Genomic DNA, 22,732 nt, shown 5'->3' with positions numbered 1-22,732 from the left:
ATCTATGGACATAGCTCTTATAAAAGCATCTATAAAAAACTCACACACTTCTTAGATTAATAATTTTTATTTCCATTAAACCAAGACAAATTTTCAAAATTAATACAAGATAAAAAGTCAAGGTGGTTGGCATGGGGAAAAAAGATAAGACTGCACATCATGTATATTATTTCTATATGCTCAAGAATATTTTTGTGTAAAACAATACTGGCATGTAGAACTGGCACTTCCCCACAGAACAAAACCAGCAGAATTTTCCTTTTTCTTCTAGTCAGTAGTTCTATGAAAATTAAACACACATACATGCAGCCTGCAACTTTCACCACAGGTTTACCATGGGAATTTGGAATAACCCTCTATCAGAAGTCACAAAATTGTAGCAAAACACTTTTTCTACTGCATTTTTCATACATGATGGGTTGGTTAATACTTTCAACAAACAACAATCAGTTTTCCAACATTGACTACAAGTGCTTCAAACTGCATTAGAACTTGCAAACAGGCCTAAGGGATTCACAAAGCCTTATTTATTTGAAAACAGATTAAAGCACTCCTGCAAAGTTACAGCTCCCACTTGATATCAAAGCCATTGAATCCAATTTTGCTTGTTGGTTTCACTGGGCTCCAAATTTGCTACAGCACTGGACAAAACACACAAGTAACACTGATTGTTTCAATAAAAATCTTCCACCTTGACAGTAGTATTTTCAAGTATTGCTATCCTAGTCTTCTAACCCTACCAAAAATCATCAAGAAACAAGACAAACAAAAAAAAGCCCAAATGGAGAGAAGAGCATTTAAACAAATCTCCCTCTCCTTACCCCACCCCACCCTCCCACCCAGGAACTTGCTGACTTAATTCCAAACTCACAATTTATTGTACAGCCAGGAGTTGGAATAAGCTTTCCCTGAGCTCTCTTTCTACCTGTTTCAAAAAGTCAGGACATGTTTCCTTGAATTCAGCCATCATCATCATTATTATTATTATTGCCATTTTCTCTGCTAATATGCAACATATTTTTTAGGCAAGTTATTTCATTTTGGTAGCCCTGGATTTGTGGTCTATTGCTCCAAATATAGAACTTGAAAGTTCATCTGACTTCTAAACAGTGTTAATCAGGCAGGTTTCAGGGAGTAATTAGACCCAAAAGATCTACATCCACAAGCCTTTGCAATGATACATCTGTGTTGAAAGATGCAGCGTTACTAATCTGCTCAGAAATTTAGTGGTATAGCATCAGTTAGAGAATGAACTGCTTTGCATCACAAGGTTTGGGTTTTAGAAGGGAACAAAGCATTGTCCTGTGCAGGAGGGGTCAGGAATGGGGATGGGTACAGATTTCATTTACAAGAAAAGCAAGCGGTTCACATGCAAGATGCAATGCTGCACCATCACAGCACTGAGAGCATCTTTGGAGGTCTAATCCCTACCTGCTACCCACCTTCAGAGGAGTGGGAGTTGTGTGATGTACACAAGGAAGCCTCAGAACTGCATAAAAAATTTTCTAAGTCACAGGTATTTATCATGGACTTTAAATGCAAATCCCCACAAGACTGACCTAAAATGTACTATCAAATACAACACAGTATAAGTACACAACAAGACTTGGGTTAATGCTGCTGACTGCATTCAGAATTCAGTAGTCTTGCTTTTTCCTTTTCAGTATTTCTAGCATACAAAAGGCATATTTGTATCTTCCCTCATAAATAAAGTTAGTCTGATAATTTAATTTTGTAGATTTATAAAATATCTTCTATGCAACTTAACACAATAGCAAAAAAAAAAAAGCAATCAAATTTAACTTTATCCAATAATATATTTACAATTAAAATAAGTACAGACCTTATTGGGTTTGCATTCATTTATAACACAAAATAATTTACAAGGCTTAAAGTAATAAATAAGTCACTGGAAAGCTTTCAGAGATGTGCATTCTCAATATGTCAGAGTGCAATGGAGTTTCAGGAAGCAGTAATGAGTTCTGGCTAAAGCATGTCCATAACTCCTTATGTCGGACGGCCTTGACCAAAACGGTTTTTTGTCCTGAGTTAAAAACACATGAGAAACATATTTACATTATTAATGTATGTTTTTTTACATTATTAATGCAGGTTTTTGATGTGTAGGGTTTTTTTTTGTTTTGTCCTTCAAGTTGGACAAATAACAAGCTAAAAACCTTGGCTAACACTTTTCAGTTTTCTGTAATTTCCCAAAAAGAAAACAATGTTGGAGCTGTGGTGAACCTCCCCGCAGCATGGCTCCAAGAGTTTCATTCTCTACTGGGAGACCAAGGGAAGCTTCTGTACCTCATACAGCTTAACTCGGTGGAAGCTGATCCATAAGCAGTATGTGAAATTAAGCATGTTTTTCTTTAAAATACTTATTTAAAGCCCACCACCCTCCACACTCCCAAAATCCATGAGTTTTCCTTGCTTTTATTTTAAAATCTTACCTGGGATTCTTCTCAGCATTGCTTTGACGTGCACTGACCTGTGCTGAGGCTTTTATCTGAGCTTCAAGTCTAGAATAAATGCCTCCTGCATACTGGAATCCAGAAAAAAAAAAAAAATCAAGTTTTGACATGATTTCAATGTAATCAGTGACTTTCCATAAATATCACTAATATTCAGCACAATCTGTGGCATACTTTTGTCCATTACATAATCCAGTATTGATGTTTTTAAATCCATTCTATTTTCCATGAGCAGTTTTTTAAAGCAGCAAACTTTAAATATTATTTTAAACTCCAAACCTTAAAAAAATCACGCTTGAAACAAAATTAAGATTGGTAAAATTAATTCTATAGCTTAAGTATTGAATAGATGTTATTTTCATTTGTATTTAATATTTTTGTTAACCAAGGTTCACTTCAATTCTGCAAACACTACATTTTGCCAGGACAAATCTTACTTCTTTGCTGTCTTTGGACTTGACTCGATCAAGGTCTCCTAGTCGCATTTTTATTAAGTGCCCTGTGATCTCAGACATTCTTCTCTGATCTGTTAGAAATAAGGAAGGATATTTAGAACAAAAGTTTTTCTTTGCTATTGAACACAAGCAGGATTAGACAGAGACTTCAGTGATACTAGATTTTGTAATTTTTTTACTTCATATAAAAATCTTGAACAACCAGGCTCCTAAATCCTGATGTAGCCTCAGCAGCCTTGGCAGATACCAGAATCAGCCTGAGGCACTACACCGAGATCAAAATCTCAGGAAATGGTTTTGAAGCAAAAGTTTTTAAAGCAGCAAAATCACACCAGAGTTTCAGGAGAGATTAAAAAAGGCAGAACAAATTAATCTAATTCTGAATATTTTTAGTCAGAAAGACTGAGAAAGATATGGAAGTGGATGTTTCTCTGTTTATCTGCACAGACAACAAAGGATGCAGGAAAAAATAGCTGCATAATTTTATAATTATGAGATGACACAACTATAATCTCTGTAGGTTCTGTGCTGACATTCCAAATAAAGCACATAAATCACACAAACACCCCAAATCCCACTGCTGTATCCGAGATTAAATTCACCCAACAGGGATGTAACTAACTGAATTTTAAGAAAATTAGCTGGATCACTTTCTTTGCATAATGTTAACTCTATGAAAGTTAAACTCATGCAAGAACAGACCATCTTCTCTTTGAGCATCTTGGTTGTATCTCAGGGACCTGGAGGCATCCCATTTGTTCTGCTGCATGCTCACACTGCAAGAGAAAAGTACACACACCCTGTTATCAGGAACAGCTTAAAAGAGGGACATACTAAAATGTGTTCTCAAGGGCTTTGAAAATTACTTACATGAATGGAGAAGCATCTCGGGAACTTGACTGTTGAAGAAAAAAAGCCAACACATTTAATGTGGTTTTCTAAGGTCAAGTCCAAAACTTAAAATTCCTCATTTTTTAAGCTAGCCAGAGAGCCTGGATTCACAGCTGTGATTTTACCTTATCAGATGGCTTCTCCCTTTTCTGAACACTAGGTGAAGAAACTGCTTTCTTTGGGTGCCTGTAGGATTTCTTTAATTTCTCCTTTCTTCCTGCTAATGGAAGAAATGTCTATTCATACCCTCAGATACTTGGAATTTCTCAACTACAGAGCTACTAAAGTATTTTCCCCCTCTATTTCTTTTCAAATAGTGTAAATCAATAGTCTGTTTTTCTTTTATTACTGTTGCAGGCACACTGACACGCATTACTCCAATGCTTTTCTATGAGAAATATACAGAAACTCGAGTATGCATTTAAAAGCCAGAGTGATTACACATAACAGCATACATTTTTTACATCTAAGAATTAATGCACATACAAGCTACACTTTTTACCATATTAATTCAATTACTAAATTCTGAGCCATATAAGATCAGACAAGTTTAAATTTAAATTACAAAATTTTATTTTAAAATGTATATATTTTTTAAAATGTGAACAATTCCAATCGCCTTTTGCGTAACAACAAAAAGAACAAATCAGATTCATTCTCTTCCAATGAATCATTAGTAGGGTGAAAAGGAGAAGCTGCTTTTTGGCTTTCCATGTTTCTAAACCCATTAACACATTAAAAAATGAGTAAGTCTTTTTAGATCATATAAAGCTTAGCTTCAAAGCAGACACGATTTTTACTATATTAACCAGTCATTCCTCTGTGTAATCAAAAGACAAATATGCAAAATTTTTTTTGCATTTAAAAGCAGTCATGTAATTGCTGCCTTTTCTTCCAACATTTATTACATGAAATCTCATTAATTTGAGAGTTTCCTGCAAAGTAAGTGCTAGATAATTCCAGGGAGTTCTCAGACATGAATAGCTGCAGCTTTTCTTGTTTGCCAGTGACTTTTGATGACACCAAGCAGTGGGGTGATTTGTATCTAACCACAGGAAATCTAGAGACAAAATTCAAGTAACTTGAGAGTTTTATTTTTTAAACACTTAATATTCAAAGTCTGCTTACAAAGGACTTCTGTAGCCTCAAATCCCTATCTGATAACTCCAGAGAGGAGGACTGTAGAGACTTGAAGTACCTGGTTTCTTGCACACTTCTTCTTCATCCCCCACTTCATCCTCTGTGACCTCTGAGCCTGTGGTGTACTCCTCCTCTTCAGATAACAGTGATTGCTGCTTCTAACCAACACCAGGAGAAGCCAGAGATTAAAAGTGAGGCTGTGTTTCTATTAAATGATATATTAAATTTGTCTTGCAGGTGCTGATATCCAGCATAGTTCCCTATCACAGTGACCAAAGAGTATGGAATTCCAAATCGATAGGCACAGAATTGTGGAAATGTTCAGTAATGTGATGTTTACATTGTTTGAATATACACATTTATCTAAATAAGTGATAATGAGTGCCTAGTAATGAGAAATGATGAAGCTTAACAATGAAGACGTGAAGCACCTCAGACCAGCCCAGAGAGACACATACTCAAAACCTTGGATTTTGATTTATGTTTCTGCCAGACTAAAAAACTATTAATAACTGACACATGCAGTGCTAGTGTGGCTTGTTACCATTTACAACAACATTCAAAGGAATTTCTCATTTCTATTAAGAACAAAGTAGTACTTCACACTTACCATACTTTCTTGTAACAACTGTTGCTATACTGCAACCTCCAAATTAAAGCAAAAAAATAAATTTTTGTCTCATTTATTAGAAAATAAGACAAAAATCAAAGCTAGTTCTTTGCTAGTACAGAAGAACAAATATTTAAAATTAGTAAAATATTTTACTAACCAGCTGCAAAGTCCAGTTCTTCAGAGATAAAAACTGTAGTTACAAAGAGAAAAAAAGGCATATAAGAACTAATAATATTTCAAATTAAAAAGTGATAGAATTCTAAAAATAGGAGTGGTATGTTACAGTACAGCACTCTACACTGGTAACTTCCAGGCCTCCTCCCATCTTGAGCTCTGCATTTTGGTGGAATGATTAAACTCAAATAACTTGAAAACCACTGACCAATTAAATGCAGTCAATTAATGTATTAGTGGAAGCAAGCTTAGCATTACAAGTATTTACAGTTGATTTTTTGATCAAAAAATCAGTCCAGGATCAGGAGGGAAGTTATGTTCTGAAATATTTCCAGCAGATATGGGAAAAGCTTTGCCTATTCACCAACCAATTTTTTTACCATATTTTGTACCTATGTCTTAGTCCAAAAATGTAGGGGGTTTATTTTTATTAAAAGTTGTTCAAGAACTTCTTCAAAAAATCCTCATTATTAGAAGAAAAGAAGGAAAAGCATCAGCACTCACAGCATTGATTTCTCCAGTTTTGGGGCCCCATGGTGCATTTGGTTCTACAAGCACATCACATTCAAGGCCTTTGTCATCACCGAGCCCAATACCAGAATCGCTTAGAAATACATAAAGCAAAAATAAATATTTCTATTCCACTGCTTCAGTATTAGTCTCAATTGACTCAACATGTATCAAGAAAGCAGACAGACCTCTGAGTCAGACACATAACATCTTAGCAGCAAAACATTAAAATATAAAAATAGCAATGAATGCTTATGGAGGTTGAGTGACAAAAAGCCTGCTTGAAAAGTGAAAGGAGAAAGTACTTGTTCTTCACTTACCAATTTCCAAGTAATCAATCAAAAATAAGTTACCCTTAGAAAGTCCTATGACTCATTTTGAAATGGGAGAGAACACCAAAGTAACAAGCGCACATGTTCACTGTTGAGGGCTAAGTTATTTCAGTAACACAATACAATGTTCTTACCTATTCTCATCCTTAGTGAAAGGAACAACTATAACATCTCTATGATGCAGCAGATCATTCAAGATCTGAGCAGTTTGCAATGGCAAAGCATGCCCCTCTTCACTTTCTGGAGGTAATTCCACCATATGATCCCTCACTTTGCAGCCCTGCAATACACAGAGGCAGAAGGTCAAATATTGGAGTTCATGGGAAGAACTGATTCCAGTCAGTATAATAACAAAAGTTTAACTTCTGAATTTCAATCCTTATTTTAGAAAAAGATCCATTTTCCTAACATACTGTTGCCCAGCCCACCACATGCTTTGCTCTTTTAAAGGAGAGCTGAAGTACCTTTGGGAGGGTTGTAGGGTCAAACCGAAGAACTTTTTGGTTACAACAGGGATACACTCCTGTGCCAGTTGAGCCCAGAGCACTCGCTACACCTGGATAAAGAACTGGCTGCAAATGGTACTGGCAGTGGGAAAATTCAGTGCACAGGAAAGACTACATCAGCAAAAAGACAGAGAGTGAGAGGTGAGATGACCTATGGAAATAAAAATTGTGCACTGTAAAGAACGTGCACCTAGCTTTATTACCAAATATTATCCAAACTGCTTTAATCCCTGCTTCACCCCTCAAAGTCACCCACCAGAAGCCAAGTGAAATTACCTAACCTGGTTACATCTTGAGCAGGTCAACCAGTTGACGGTCCCCCAAAGACGCCAATAAACATCCCGCCAGGATTTCATTTCCTCATGAAGGCCAATTAAATACTCATGCACTTCCCAGGTTTTGTCTCTGAAAAAGAAAAATATCAGTCTTGACTCTGTTTTGATCCTGCTACCAGAACCACAAGGTGGAGAAAGAGCAGAAAACACACTGGTGAAAAGGCTCTAGTAGTTACAACAGGAGGGATGCAATTTCAGACAATAATTACTAAATTCAGAGCATGACAGAAGAGACTTTATTCTTTCAGAACATCTTAAACTTACTCATAACAAAGAATTACAGCTTGATTCATCTCAAGATCCATACACTGCAAATTTACAAGCTAAGATAAACATTTTCTATCTATTAAACTGTATTTCTTAGCTAAGTAATTATTGTTGCGTTATCTGTAACACAATAATGTTACAATAATTACATAGCTAAGAAATACAGTTTGAAAACACATGCTCATGCCCTTTTGATGAAGGTACATACCTGGCAGTTCTAGTATTAAAAATACAGGCCTTTGTTCCTTCCTTGTGATCAAATGAGACACACCTCTTCAGAATTCAAAAGAGAATGTGCAACTTGCAGTGGGGCATGTTATGTTCAGAAAGAGCAGATAAAATTTCCTCCCAATTTTAAGCCCTGGCCTGAACTATTTTTATTAAATGTGTGCCTATCCTAGACTAAGTAAGTAGCACATCCAGTTGGGAAGTCAGTTCTAGGCACCACTAGAGGACCAATAAATAGAAACCTATTTTTAAATCATTAAAGATAGAAATGTATTAGCTCCTAAGCCTGAATTCATTAGTGGCCAGCATCACTTCTCAATAAACATATTCTGTGTAGCAAAGCATCACAAGTAGCACAGGGCAAATAATTAGAATCTAGATAATCCCCTGAGTAATTTTAAATCCCTGTACATTTATCTTCTGGGAATTGCAGAGCAGCCACATAACAGCTTAAGTGAAGTAATACAATTAATGAATTTTATGTGACTAATCACCAATGATCTTAAATAGGTCAGGACAGGGGCACAAGATTTGGTTCTATGTAGATGCTAGGCAGAACGTAACTCCACACCTTGGAATAAGTGGTGGGAGCTGATATGGAACTGTTCTGGTTGTTCTGAACAAAAGGGATCTGATGAGAAAGGTCTTCTGTCATTAATCTCCCACCATCCTCCTTAAAATGGGCATGTGGGGAGGGAGGGAACTGCAGCTCATCATGGACTGATCTCCATTAACAGGAGAATCCAGCTGTTCACAGTCATGGAGACAGAATTAAATTAAACATTTGTGCCAAATGAATCAGGCTTACATACATAAAGGTCCTACAAGCTCCTCTGACAAACACTTCAGGAACAGAAAAACAACTGGCAAAGTTTATTTATAGCAGCCTTTAAGCAGGTTGAGCATTTGATAGTACAAAGTCAGATTAGGAAACAATATTTAGACTTTCTTTGCTGGCATAGAGGGGTCTATCCTTCACTAAAAACCCTTGCAGAAATGCAGCACTTTATTCAATCTGCCATCAACTGCATACATCTTAAAGCCATCTGATGAAAGAATTAGCTGAGTATTTTCTATTTAAAGCAGTGCAACCCAAAAATAGCCCTCACAGTAATCATGGTTGCAGTTTTCCCATTTCCATTCAGCAGCAGCAGCACTGCTGAATGAATTTCAGTAGAACATCATCATAATCACATCCCTCCTGTTTTATTTTTTGCTAGGTAACACAATAAGAATAGTAAGAAGTTAAGATGCTTCATACACTCTTCACATATCTGTGACTTAATTTTGTAATGCATCTTAATATGCAGTACTTCTAAAATCACCCAAAATCAGAGTTGAAGAAACATTTTACATATGTACATATTCACTACCTTATATGAACATAGACAATATTCCCATGTTGGTCTATGTGGATTTTTCCTGGTACACAAGGAATTCTCCTTTCAGTTTCTTTGGTTAGCAACTTTTTACATAAACAACACCTAGATAAAAAAAAAAAAAAAGAAAAAAAAGACAAAGAAGGAAAGAAAGCACTGGAGTAAGAGCAGGGCTTCTAAGAACAGGGACTGTCCTTGCTATTGAAGCAGCCATATAAAAATGTAATACCTGTATAAAGTTGCTGCATTTCCTCTAGAATCTGGATTTACATACTCCGGATCAAAGAGTCTCTCAATCTTCTTGCAGAAAAGTTTACTATTAATGACAGCAACACAGCTTACCCGTTAGAAAAAAACCTGAAAATCGCTGTATGTATAGTGAGATTAACAATCACATTCTGACAAGCCCAGTCACTCACAGAATCTAGCTTTTAATATAATTTTCCTTTAAATTATCCTCTCAATCTCATGTTTACACAAGTGTGACAAAAGTGATATTTTGATTTTTTTCTTTATTAAAATGCTTGCCAATATTAACTGCCAACTTCTACCTTGACTAAAAAACCTTGAAATAGTGAATATTGCTGTGAAGCTGCACTTCATTCTAAGACTAAGCCTTCATCCCTACAGACTAAAAGCCTCCCTGACTTTCACCTTGCTTGTCTGTCAGTCTGCACTCCAGTAACTGGCCCTTATCTTGATACTAAGCTGGGATCCTGATGTGTGAAAGAACATTCCAGCACAACTATTCAGGCTCCCAGCCATCCTGAATTCTAAGTCCACACATCTGAGTTCACAGGATGCTGAAGCCAAACCATTTTCTACAAATTAGGAGCATGTCATCCCATAAAAGTTTTCTCCCCCTAATCCTTGTTCCCATGTGAGAATTCATGAATAATTTGCCCATGCCATGCTGCTAGTGTGGCCTTTCCATTTGCTCATTTCCTGTAAAAGCTCTTTCTTCTTGCTTATAATTTTAGTATAAAGTTCTGAAGTCACACCATTATATTCTGCATTAAAAATACATTCCATAAGAATATATATAATTTCAAACAGCACAGTCATAGCTGTAAAGAAATACAATCCCAAAGCTCAACAGCACTTCAAAGGTGTATTATAGGGCAAAAAAGTTACCTCTTAAATTTGTCTCTTTTGTCCTTCAACTCTTCCACCTCATTGTGCCTGAAGAGATCAGCAATGCGTGTAACAAGATTAGCATTGATACAGTTCATGTTACATGGCGTGGCTACAATAGCATTCATATTTTTGTGACAATAATGAATACATTTCTCTACCTAGGAAAAAATAGAAATATGAATGTTAAGGAATTCTGGACAACAAAAAAAAACCCCACACTAATTGCTTCAAGACTTATTTTAAGTGTAGTGTTTTGAAAAACTATTTCAGTTTGACTTCAAAATAAAAAACAAGCCTCAGATTTGCCTTAAGTTGATCCTGAATAACACAACCTAGTTTATGTTCTCCTCCAAAAAATTCAGTAACTTTCCAATTGCTTGTTAAAATAGAACCACAAAACACATGGATCTCAACTTCAACAGTAGAGACTCAGAGTGCTTTACTGTGGGTCACCCCAATGACAGAACTTTTGACAAGCATTTTAACCAAGTCAGCAGCTATTCCTTATACAGAGCTGGAAAATCAGATCCTAAATTGCAGGCATATCATTCAAGCAAAAAAGGATATAAAACAAGTGCTCTAGATCACACTATCACATTTAGAAATAACATACTCTTTATTGTATTGAGATTCTGCAAATATTGGATTACTGCACTGAATAGAAGTAGTGTTAAAAATCTCAAAATATTCTCATTGCAGTACCTGTTTATGTAACAGCTAAAGCACAACAAACAAGCTGTTAAGACATCTGGTAATTAACTGTGCCCTCGTGCCAGAAAATCAATTTTTCTTAATACTTACTAATGAATCCATCTTCAGAAACTCTGAAGAAATAAGGATTGAGATGACATTTGATGGTTCTAGAAGGCAACAGAACAAAGGAGGAGTTTTTTACATGGATTTTTTTTGTAATTTCACATCCCTCCCACTTCAAATTTAGCATCTGTGTTAGCTATTATTTTAGCAATCAACTTGTCATTCCATCTTCTAGTATACAGAACCTTTAACCATTTTAAGAAATAAACTTTTGGTTTACCATTTCAGTGGCCCAAGTAGGACTATAACCTGGAAAAATTATTAAAATTGGAAACCTTATTAAAATTGGAGAAGGAATACAATGACCAAACAATTATGCAAGATTAACTTCCATCTGTAACCATCACATCCAGCTGAGATTTTCTCAGCATAACCTTTGCATTGCAAGTTATAAACAAACCAAGAGAAGAAAGTTACATTTTAAAAAGTGGTAGCAAAGACTCATTAAAAAATTAAAAACTCGCTTCAAAATCCACAAAGGTCTTCTACCATTGCATTGGATTGCACTGAAATGGTAGAAAACATTGCAATTGTACCAACCGGGAGCAGAGGAGAAACAAACAAACCAGTCATCAGCATTTAAAATCTACCACTCTGTCCTTGGTCAGAAGAGGTCTGAAGAGTCATAATAAAAAACATCACGTCCCAAAATACATTAGGGCTTTTTTATTGCTTCAGCTTTCAGCATGTTTCCTCAAAGCTGTCAGTGCTGGCAAAGCAGAGCCATCTGCTGAAATGACCAGAGGATGTCTGTTGCAACACTCTTCTAACAATTGATGATGCCTTGTTAAGGCTGCCCTAGAACAGAGACTAGATGGAGCTAAATAATGAAGTAGGGATTTATTAAAAGGATCTCCTCAGTGGATCCACCTTGGGCAGCACAAGATCCCAGCCAGGACTGCACCCCAGGTGAACCCAAAATGGTCACAAAAATGGACGACCGGTCATGGGGTCTCTCACTTTTATAAGTTCTGCTCCATTTGCATATTGGAGCTAATTATCCAGTTATAGCTTTAGGTCATGAAGTCCCATTCTTCTTGTTTTTCTCTCTTCATTCCACCATTGTTTATGCTTTTGGGCCTGAGATTTGGATCATTTGTCCTTGGTCCCCAGCTAGAGAAGGAATTGTTTTGTCTCCCTACTCTGTGAAGAGAGCTCACCATCCCTTAATACCATACCCATACCATACACTACAACACCACATAATCTGAAAAATATAAAAGCTAAAATCTGAGGCGCCACTGACAACAGTCAGAAACAGACTGAGGCCAAACTGCATCAAAACCATTCATCTTCAATTAGTACAGAATAACAAACCGAAAAGAAATTATCTGCTTTTACCTAAAGTAGGCATTTCATTAGCCTCAGACTTCTTGGAGTTTCTTTTGACATATCTTATCAGCCAGTCAAAGATGTGAACATCACAGTGCACAGATATGTCCACCTCCTCCCAGCGCTGGGCATCCACTGACAAATACTCAGCAAAGTATTTCATCTCTGAAATCAAAAGATCTCGAGGACATACGAAATCTTCTTTGAGGTTTTTGGCTTCATCGCACACATGGATCACCATATTTGGCCTCCAAAGGAAAAAAGCCACAAAGCAAATTAGGAGTCTAAGCCAATTAGGACACAAAATCCCAATGACAATCTCCAACTCTGGGTCATGCATTGCAACACTGATGTCATCAACAGGGTTTTATTAAGAGAGGGAAAACAAATTGCAGTTATTAACTATTAAAAGAAACTGTTGTTGGACATATGAAGAAGACAGAGGCATATCATCTACAGAAAATCAGAGAGATTTAATTAAGGGAGCTGAAATAGAAAATTTGTAGCTCCATTCTCCAATTTTGTTACCTGTTTGTTATAGGCTACTACCCAAATTACATGGAGAACTTACTTTTTCTCCCTTCTCAATTTTCTTCAAAGAATAACCAGATATAGATGCCTAAATTACTGAGGCACCAAGGACAGTAACACCAGTTTTCATCAGTGGAAATTAAGATTTGGTTTATTGTATATTAAAAAATTTCTATTACTTAAGAAATGCTTGAAGCTAGAATTAGTAAATGCTGTCTCTACAGAGAGATGCTCAGGTTTCAAACAAACATTATTCTATGTGTAATTATATAGTGTGGAAAACAGGGATATGTGATAGAATAAAAGTGACCTGGATGGCTACTGGAATTAATGAAAAAATTTTTCATTTGCAGCTCTTTTCCCGCCTTTACATAGGACAAATCTATGTTCAAGAGTATTTTTAAAAGTGTAATCGAGCATCAGTCTTGTTTCACTCCTTTATAAAACCAGGTATGTATCTCATTCCTGCCACAGCAGTAATCAATCACCCAGAGGAACACAGATTTATAAATATCTTATTGCACACAACAGATTCTCAAACCAACTCCTTGAATTTCTGCAGCAATAGAAGGTTTCCAAACTTCTTACAGCATTTATAAGGCTGTTTCCAGTTGTTTTCTTTCTGGTAGTAGATAAATTTCAGCAATTTAGATATATTTCTGTCAATTCTATGACAGAAATCATATTCTATAATCCCTGACATAACAAACACAGAGCTCTTCTTACCCCTGGGTTTCATCAGTGCTTTCTCCACTGTTATGTACAGGATCTTTCTCAGATTCTGAAGAACAACTCCTTGTGGAGGCTGCACTGGGCCTTCCTTCAATGTAAGGAAAAAAAGGCTGCATTAGAACAAAAACTCCTGATCTTTTGCTCTTCAGCATCTTGGAAATGCAACTGAAGTATGGCTGTCATGGTGGAGGAATGGCACAGCTAGCAACAAAAAGGGCTACTAAACAATCCAGATTCCTGCTCCGAGTACCAGCCATGGGAGCTCACAGCAGCACATTTGCTAAGTTGCCCAGACACTTGGCTACAGATAATTTCTGGCTTAACAGTAAGCATGAGACTCACGGCCTTGGGCACTTCCTTCTGGGAATATGACCTCTTCCTTTAGCTCTCCTGCTCTGCTTTGTGGAACGTGGCTTCTAAGACCCTGCCACACCAAAGCTTCTGCTAGGACATAAGTTGAGACCAATGCCACTCCTTACCCATCATGTGCCAGCTTTGGAAATAAGCAGCTTCTAAAGAGAAGCACAGAACACTCTTAGGATGTGTTTGTTTTTGCCAGATTTCTCACACAAGTGGCTTAAACCAGCTGAGCATATCAAACAATGTTCAAAGAGTGCAGACCAGGAAATTTGCCTGGTCCTCGAGCTACATCACTAAGGTTGTTCCAGGAATAAAGGACAGATGCACTTCAAACAGTTCATCTTCACAAGGTTACTACAAGCAGTGGAAAGTACATACAACAACCTAGTGAGGTTCGGGAGTTCAGCCACCAAGCCCACTGAGCTCTGGATCAAGGGTTAAAGCAATGACTGTCATTTCCAGTTATGAATGGATTAGTGCAATGTGAAACTTCAATAATCTTGCTTAGAAGTCAGAAAGATCATTATCATTTTTAAACAATGGAAGGGCACATATCTGCCTTCCACTGAAAACCCTAAGGTGGTGATTTTCCATGGTTATGCCATTCTCTCAGATTTTTGGGAGTTCCAGAAACATCATCGCCCTCTTGAGTAATGTAAGAGGCTAAAGAAAATTAAGACAGACCTCTTTGTCTAATGGCTAAACAACTGCAGTAGACTGACAGCAAAAATGATATGGTTCAGAACACAGCAGCTAAGCTCTTCAGGAAAGCAAAATAATTGCTCCAGAAGCAGAAGAAACTAAACTTTCTCCAAAGATGCATCCAAAGGCCTTGCACAGTTAAGTCTTAGTAAGGCCTTAATAGAGGAAGCAGTTAGCAGAAGGGGAAGATTCACTCCCAGTAAAACCCTGGAAAGGGCTGCTCCAGCCACAGCTTTCTGGGCAGCCATCCTCACTGCAGGCGAAGTGGGAGTCCTGGGCATCAAAGTTGTGAGTTTTAAAAGAAGGGACTGTGGAACAGTCCCAACTCTTTTATACATGGTATAAAAGAGTTCTGCCTGCAAACACATTAACAAGTCCATTGTGAACACAGTCATTTATTGAAGGCAATAATGCTGACAAGAATATGCAACATAGCCAAATTAATGGGGACATCTGAACTTCACCATACATGGGTTCATATCTTTTTTTTCCTCCCCTCCAAATATTACAGAGTGATTAACCTTGCAACAAATCCTTTAGGTAAAAGGCAGTCCTCTGTGCTTGTTTACTGTCATGAGATGTAATCAGAGGGACTTATTAGCAGTTTGCCTTATAATTACCAAGTATTAAATGAACTTTTATAATTCAGCCAAAACCAGAATCCAGCTCAGAATGAGTATGGTCTGATTTGCCTTTTCTTGCTGTTACTCATGACTACAAATCGCTAACAGGCCCAAAACTCTTGACCCTAATCAGCTAACGTGAATAAATCCACTAGGAAGCAATTAATTAAACAAAAAACATTTACAAATAGGATTGTCTCAAATCCCCAATTCTGAAATGTAGATGTGCCTCACAAATACTAAGAAGGTGAGTTCACCCAAGCCTTTGAGAAGAAAAGATCAATTACCTGATTTCATACCAACAAATTACACTCAAATGTTTTATCCAAAGTCACAAATAAAACAGAATAATATCAGGCTAGGATCTTGTCAAAGGAAACATTACATTAGTGGACTTGACTGCATTAACACTCATTGCATCTATTACATTTTTAGAAAGAAAACATGCACTAATTGTCTTAGGAATTCTAGAAGCAGAATTAGCTTGTTAACTGCCTCCTGGGAAGCTGTTAATCCTGTAAACAGGGACCTGTGGGTGCCAGCAGCATTCATCCCACATCAGGCATGGAACCACATGATTGAAAGCTGATGGAAAGCACTTCCAGTTTTGACCCTCCATGTACAGTTTTCCAGTGTCATCCCTTGATTAGAGTTATTAAAAACACTTTGAATAAAGGTCAACCAGGTGTTTATCTACTGCAAAGAAAATCAGTGAAGGACATTTTAACAGCTGTTAAAGCTGCAGCGAAGGACATTTTAAAAGAGAATATGTTGTTTAAACACTTCACTGTCATCTTAATTTTTAACACAAATTATTTATTCATCACTGAAATTTCTCATGCAAATACATTTACCAAGTTCTAAAGTCACTGGAACATCTCTGTACTGAAAATCAGAGAATAACACACACATTTAATTACAACTTCTGACAGAAGTAGTACAAAAGGAATTGTTAACAATATTTAATTGTGCTATGATTGAATTTACAATAATTTGGTTTGGTCCCCTTCTGCCCAATAATTACTAGTACACATAATTGACTAAGACTCATTTTTTGTCACCTCAAGATTGTCTTGAAGCAAAAATTAGCTACATTTTACTCCAACTCTTCTGTACCTGTCCATTGCAAGACAGGGCTTGTAGTTAGAAGAGGAAGGTTTGCCCTCAAGGGATCACCTCCTCAGCTTCCTGCAGCTTTTCTTCACAATACTCTCCAGTTATTTTAATAATGCTGCTTAACGTGACTGCAAATGGCTGTAGGGTTAACAGCACACCATCAAAAATCCTAAACAGAATTCAGCAGAAAGATTTATGCCTCTTGGAAGGACAAGTGACCTAAAAATAACCAAGCAAACATTGATTCTAAAACGAAACTAATGGCAAGTGCCTTGTTGTATACATTATATTCATACTTAGCCCTCCAAAGATGAATAACTATCATTCCTGGGTGCACTTAACCACTCAGGACAGAAGCATGCACACACTGATTATCAAAGCCAATATAGTTCAGAATGACTAAAAACATACCAGTTATAGTAATGGAATCCTGCCCAATAGCAGGCTCCTGAAATTCTGTCTGTGAATCGAGCAAGGAGGATTTGATGTACGTAGCTAAAGTTTCCACAGGACTCCCACCAGCAGCCATCAGGGGATTATACTGGTTGTCAACAGGTGAACTTCCACTGCTTTTTAGCTCATCAAATCTTTTTGCACACTGTCACAAGATTAAATGATAGGACAATGAAGCAGTAGCTTTCAGCACATTTTTAGTAACTATGATTTGAGATAGATACTGTATTGCACATTTTTGCATGTGAACAGTTACCAATATCAAACTCATAAATGCTTCCTATGTTGTTAGTGGTATCAGTATATACAAAAACAGTAAAATAATAGCTACCATAATTAAATACTCTGACAGAGAAAAAATAGCTAGAACTTGTTTCCTTAAACCCTGTGAGATTTTAAGCCCAGTTTTCAAAGAGAAAGTTATGGGGAGAGTTTGAATTCTCATTTTGTAACTAGTTCTTTTACATAAACATGGTCAAATATTATTAAGAGTGGCTATAGAAATTGATTTGATATTATGACTTCCATTCTAATTTGGACAAAAGGGACTGCTGCCTTCCCCTGCAATTCTCTAAACTTTCCATCCTCTGTTTTTGATGAACTAGAATTCTGTAAATTTGTACCAACACAATCATAATTATAGGTGTGGTTCAGAAAAGTCCTACACGGAGGTAACTTGAACATACAAATAAATTTACTTAATTCTACAGGTGCTCCTCCTGTGACACAGGTGTGGGGCCCATTAGCAGCTGGTTTTATTTATTTATTTAGGGTTGAGTTAACAGACACATCATGCCAGTGCCCCTTTGGGCCAGGGGCACACAGAGACATCATTCTGATATTCACAGTGTCTCAAATTTGTAATACCAGTCACATATGTACAAGAGATAAATAAAGGGTTGTCTGTGCTTTTATCTAACTGCCCTAAAAAGGGACTCAACATATTTGAGCCATTCAGTCTTGTAAAAACAGAGTAATCAGAAATGTACTAATCAATCATATGAACTGATGTGAGGAGAGGGCTCACTGATATTGTTATTTTATTTGCTTAACATGCACAGTGCAAGGTGAACAGTAGAGATGCACCCAAGCACTCTGCCAAGCACTTGAAAGGCAAGTAGCATTCCACAGAAGTTTCTACACCCAATCCTTCATTCTTATGTTTGAAATACAAGGTTACAGCAAGGCCCAATAGCACTGCTATAAATGTGAGCTGACACACTTGATTAGGTTTGCAAGAAAGTCAAGACCACTGTCTTGTTTTCTTTCAGCTTTGCTGAATCACTAGGGCAAAAGACATTTTTTCTTAGCTTACACCCTTTCAAGAAATGAAAAAGTCAAAATTATTATTTAAAAAACCCATATTTTACCAGGAAATTCAGCAATCCAGAAAGAGAAGTGAATATACAGAGATTCTTCCAACTCTATTCCAACCAAAGAAAGAAAAATCCACACTTTGTAGGATCAAAAAAGAAGCAACTGCACTCCCTACCTAATAGAGATCTCGAATCCCTCCTTGTTTAGAGTTTTAACAACAGGCATAGAGAGTTATTAGGTTTCCTAGTAAGGATACTACAACCTGCACAGGGTTAGTGGGTACTGACATCCTTTCCATCCAAGTCTTAGCTATTGAGTTTAGAATGCAGTAGCACAGCTACCTTTGTTTTAAGTCCACTTTTTAATTTTTCCTTTCCAGTAACTTTCATTCTTATTCTGTATAAGTTCTAATGAAATACAATGCAGAATGCATTTCTCAATTTCAGTGCTCAGGTTCTGTAGAAACAAAACAAAACCCCCCACCTCCTTTCAATCTACTGCTCATTTAACATTTTCAGTTAGGTGCAAATTACTTCAAGAAAAAAAAAAAATCTTAACTTCAATTTCCCTCCCTCTCCCCAAGAAAAGTTTTCTTCATCATAAAGCATTGTTTAAAGCACACAAATTCTTTGATGAGTTAACTCACTTCTTTGGATGTATATCCTGGAACTAGCCTTGCCACACTGTCCCAGTTGATAGGCTGAGGAACACCAATGAGGGAACACAGGATCATATCCAAAACCATTTGGTTGTTGTCATAGGGGAAGTTATTGTTTTCTGAGAATCCACGACTCATCTTTGGCTACTTAAGCCTAGAAGAGAAAGAGTTTTCAGCAAGTCTCACTGCGTGACTTGCTAAATTTGATCTACTTTACCTGCAGCACTCCATAAATTACTGAGGAAGAGTTTACCACAGCATTGAAAGTCAAGTACTGAGGCTTTTGGACAAAATTTACATATTCTCAAAACCCTGAGGGAGAAGCAGATGTGCAAAGCACACCAAACCCAACCCAAGAGCAGCAGGTATTATCCACCTTTCCTCTGAGCTGCCTCTTTCCAGAGGAGAAATCACACCCCTGAGGGCTCTAGCACAAGAGAAAGGTTTCCAAAAATCTCAGAATAAACAGCCTAAATTACAGAGGGGCACTTGAGTGTAAATTTACTCATATTCAAATACATTTGTCTGTTCCTACAAACCTTCTACTCTCGGCTTTGGTCTCTCTGGCTCTGCCCATCTGCTCAGCACACCTGACTGCCATTATTTAGAAGCCACACGTGTTGGAGCCAGGAAACAACATCTGAATCTCGTTCAACTCTCATCCCCAATACCTGACATTCCCAATTCCTTATTTGCCAGGATGAGCAGCTCCAAAACCTCTTATTCCTCAGCTTTAAGCTGAACATCAGAAAAAAACATATAAGGACAGCAGAAATCACTTTTAAAAACAAGATTACATTTAGTTTGTTTTTTTTTAGTTTTTCCAAATGGATTTTATGTATAGCACCAGGGAACAGAGTAAAAGTTCAAAGTACTGATTTCGTTTATGCTAGGAAAGAATAGTGGGCATTAATTAAAGGTTTCATGTTCAAGTAAAACACAGTCAGAGCTCAGGAGGGACTTAGAATAGAAACTTAATAACAGAATTTAAAAGTCACACACAAATTTTTGACTTACAATGCAAGAATCATAGAGAATTTGAGAGAAAATACACCTAGATAACACCTGATAACTTGTTACTAAAAGCATACTATACACAGATGTTTCTTTTGCACCATCATCCTAAAAGAAAAGATGCTTAAGAGACACAAAATAGCAGCCCTGTCTTTTTTCTCCCTCTAGAAGCTGTTCCAGCCCTTCTTTCTGTTTGTTTTGTTGGTAGAAACAAAAATCACAGCAGCAGGCTACTGTAAGCTTTCATCCTCTCAAAAGAACAGCTGAATTAAATCAGAAGGAAAAAACCTCAGAACCCACCGAGAGAATTCTTTGGTTTCCCACAGTCATGAGATTTAAAAAGAAGAAAAAAAGCCACAAATCAGAGGACAAGTCCTATAGAAAATTTCATACCATTTCAGCAATCCTATCTAAATAAAATCTGCTGTAAAATATGCCAAAGAGCCAGTTTTAAAATAGAAATGTTGTCACAGCTTACACAAGCCCAGAATTCCATGTAAAATAGATGCCACTGTCAGGTAAAAGTGGATCAGTCCCTGTGTCCTCATCCCTCACCCTGAGAGCACTTTGAGGCAATGTCACTGTGTTGATTCTGTGGTGGAGACTTCTCTGTGTCAGTGTGCAGGCAGATGTCGGTAGCAATGACATTCCAGCCCCAGAACATCTCCCATTTCTGCTGTCAGGAGGAGAAATAACAGGGCCAGAACAGGTCAGCACTGATGGCAATTCCTAGCAGTGGTTATGAAACACAGAGCAGTTCACGCTCTTCCCAGGTTTTCATCTGATGTAAACACTTCGACATGCTGTTAACCGTAAAGAACAGTAGCAGAACATTGAAAGTGGAGCTAATTACACAGATCAACCCAACCACTGGGAGTGGCTCACCAGAGTTATTCTGCACAGGCTCACACAGTCCCAATCCTGTTATTTCACCCACACAGTTTGATTCCTACCGCATGTGGACTACTGTCTCAAGTATTCCCAAACATTTTAAAATTACTTCCTGTGGACAGCCACCCGTGCCTGATAAAGACCAGCCCAGATCTCCATTTCCCACATAACAATCCTTCCCTTCGTGGTAATTTGGCAAAACTTCTTGTGCTAGCTCACACACATGGAGCAGCTGGTTTAAAAATATGTTTGGATGAGATAAGTAAGTGATAGAGTATTATAATCCCTTGGTTTCCCACCATAAAATAGGCTTAATGTAAGTAGAATTACCAGCAATGTCAATAGTCTATAAATCACCATTTTGAGGGCAAGTGTATTGGGATGATTACACTGGGCAAAGAAAGGAAGAGAGAGGGAAAACTTTTTTTTTTTTTTTTTTTTTTGAAAAAAAAAAAAAAAGAGTCTGTAATTTACAGGGAAAAATTCTGAGTGCTACAGTGGTAACATAACAAGTTTACTACACATTAACCGCATGGACCATGAACAGGCAGAGCATGAAGGGATGACAGGTGCTCTAAAACGTGATGACACATTCAGAGTGAATCAAGTCTTTGTCTCTCATACAGGTTTCTTTATTTGCTTATTCTGCACATTAAAACATGGTTCTGTATATGCTTATTACTGCAAACACAAATGAAGGAAGATAATTACAGACATACAGAAGTATTTTTATTTAGATTCTGGAAAGAGCACGGGACTCCTCTTTGCAGCTTTACACATGACATTCAGAATTTGCCTTTTCATCCTTTAGGAAACCCTGTTGGAAATATAAAGACACATGCAAGATCCTGTCTCATGCAAGAACTCTCTAAAAGCAGCAACATAAAGCCTGTAAGAAATCATATTCTTAAGAGAAAAAGCAACTTCTACAGATTCTCTCTGCTGTTACTGCAAGGAAAGCTCAAGTTAACCTCCTCAACTATGAAAATTGGAGAAAAAAATAGTTTCCAAATTATTTAACTCCAACCAACTCATCTGAGACGCACAACTTAGGAAGATACGTGAGAACAGAAATTCCTATTAATACTCAGAATTCCAAATCAAATGGTACAAAGGATTCCTAAGAGTTAATTCATTATGGAAACCCACAATCTGAATAGACATTTTTATGATTTAAAGCAAATCATTAAAGTAGAAAAGAAGAATTACTGCCCCTTGCAGGCACACAGCCTGAGGGAAGATGAAGATGGTGGGATGGGCACGAGGTTTTCATCCACAGCCCTGAAACGCAAGGAAGTGATGGTGCAGAATGAGGCGGCGGAGAGGAACAACAACTTTGCTGCTTGCCCGCGTACCAGCCAAATTACAAAGCGTATAAATTAGAAAAATAAAAACCCCTCTCAGACAATATACAAGTGCAGCAGCCTCAGAGCGGGGACCCCGACGACTCCCCGTGGGCTCTCCACCGGGATCCCTCCCGGGTTTACCTGGCGGTTCCCAGGCGCGGGGCCAGCGGGACGGGACAGGACGGGACGTGCAGGGGCGCTCCTCCTTGGGACGATCCGGGAGGGCAGCAGCGGGACGGGGGCTCGTCTCCACCAAAGGACGAGCGGGACCGCGGACGCCCCGTCCGCACGCGCCGCGCCCTCATCTGCCGGCGCCACCCGGCCCCGCCCTCGGGGGAGGGGCGGGAACGCCGTGAGGGGTGGCGGCCCCGCCAATGGGCGCGGGGCGGGAGCCGAGGCC

At 37.8% G+C, this 22,732-nt stretch overlaps 1 protein-coding gene across 6 annotated transcripts; it reads right to left on the bottom strand.

Annotated features, from left to right (window-relative positions):
* Positions 1 to 48: 48 nt before the first annotated feature.
* SANBR (SANT and BTB domain regulator of CSR) lies at positions 49 to 22,673 on the bottom strand. 6 transcript variants are annotated; one of them, XM_085576980.1, is made up of 22 exons: positions 22,474 to 22,673; positions 20,574 to 21,803; positions 19,070 to 19,235; positions 17,065 to 17,251; positions 13,847 to 13,940; positions 12,599 to 12,837; positions 11,243 to 11,301; positions 10,439 to 10,599; positions 9,534 to 9,620; positions 9,299 to 9,409; positions 7,377 to 7,500; positions 7,054 to 7,206; positions 6,724 to 6,869; positions 6,252 to 6,351; positions 5,731 to 5,763; positions 5,019 to 5,118; positions 3,946 to 4,040; positions 3,800 to 3,828; positions 3,632 to 3,705; positions 2,912 to 3,000; positions 2,454 to 2,545; positions 49 to 2,044 (listed from the first exon to the last, which is right to left on the bottom strand). In XM_085576980.1, the coding sequence occupies exons 3-22, from the start codon at positions 19,217 to 19,219 to the stop codon at positions 2,008 to 2,010; spliced, it is 2,160 nt and encodes a 719-aa protein (XP_085433106.1). In that variant the 5' UTR covers positions 19,220 to 19,235; positions 20,574 to 21,803; positions 22,474 to 22,673; the 3' UTR covers positions 49 to 2,007. The 6 variants fall into 6 exon arrangements, 5 of the variants coding, with proteins under 5 accessions (XP_085433106.1, XP_021383174.3, XP_085433109.1 ...); XM_021527499.4 differs by lacking the exon at positions 20,574 to 21,803 and having other exon boundaries at positions 22,474 to 22,672; XM_085576983.1 differs by lacking the exons at positions 7,054 to 7,206; positions 20,574 to 21,803.
* Between the last annotated feature and the right edge of the window lie 59 nt (positions 22,674 to 22,732).

The sequence above is a fragment of the Lonchura striata genome, chromosome 3, assembly GCF_050655825.1.
Source record: "Lonchura striata isolate lonStrDom1 chromosome 3, ASM5065582v1, whole genome shotgun sequence".
NCBI classification, from domain to species: Eukaryota; Metazoa; Chordata; class Aves; order Passeriformes; family Estrildidae; genus Lonchura; species Lonchura striata.
The sequence above is the reverse complement of the archived record's forward strand: the minus strand, read 5'-3'. Positions and strand labels throughout refer to the sequence as shown.

Coding starts and splice junctions, on each gene's coding strand:
- SANBR (XM_085576980.1), bottom strand. CDS start 19,219: ATGAGTCGTGGATTCTCAGAAAACAATAACTTCCCCTATGACAACAAC. Junction 13,941..17,064: donor GGATTCCATTACTATAACTG/GTATGTTTTTAG, acceptor CTTACATTGAAG/GAAGGCCCAGTGCAGCCTCC. Junction 7,207..7,376: donor CCTGCTCAAGATGTAACCAG/GTTAGGTAATTT, acceptor TTGCTGATGTAG/TCTTTCCTGTGCACTGAATT.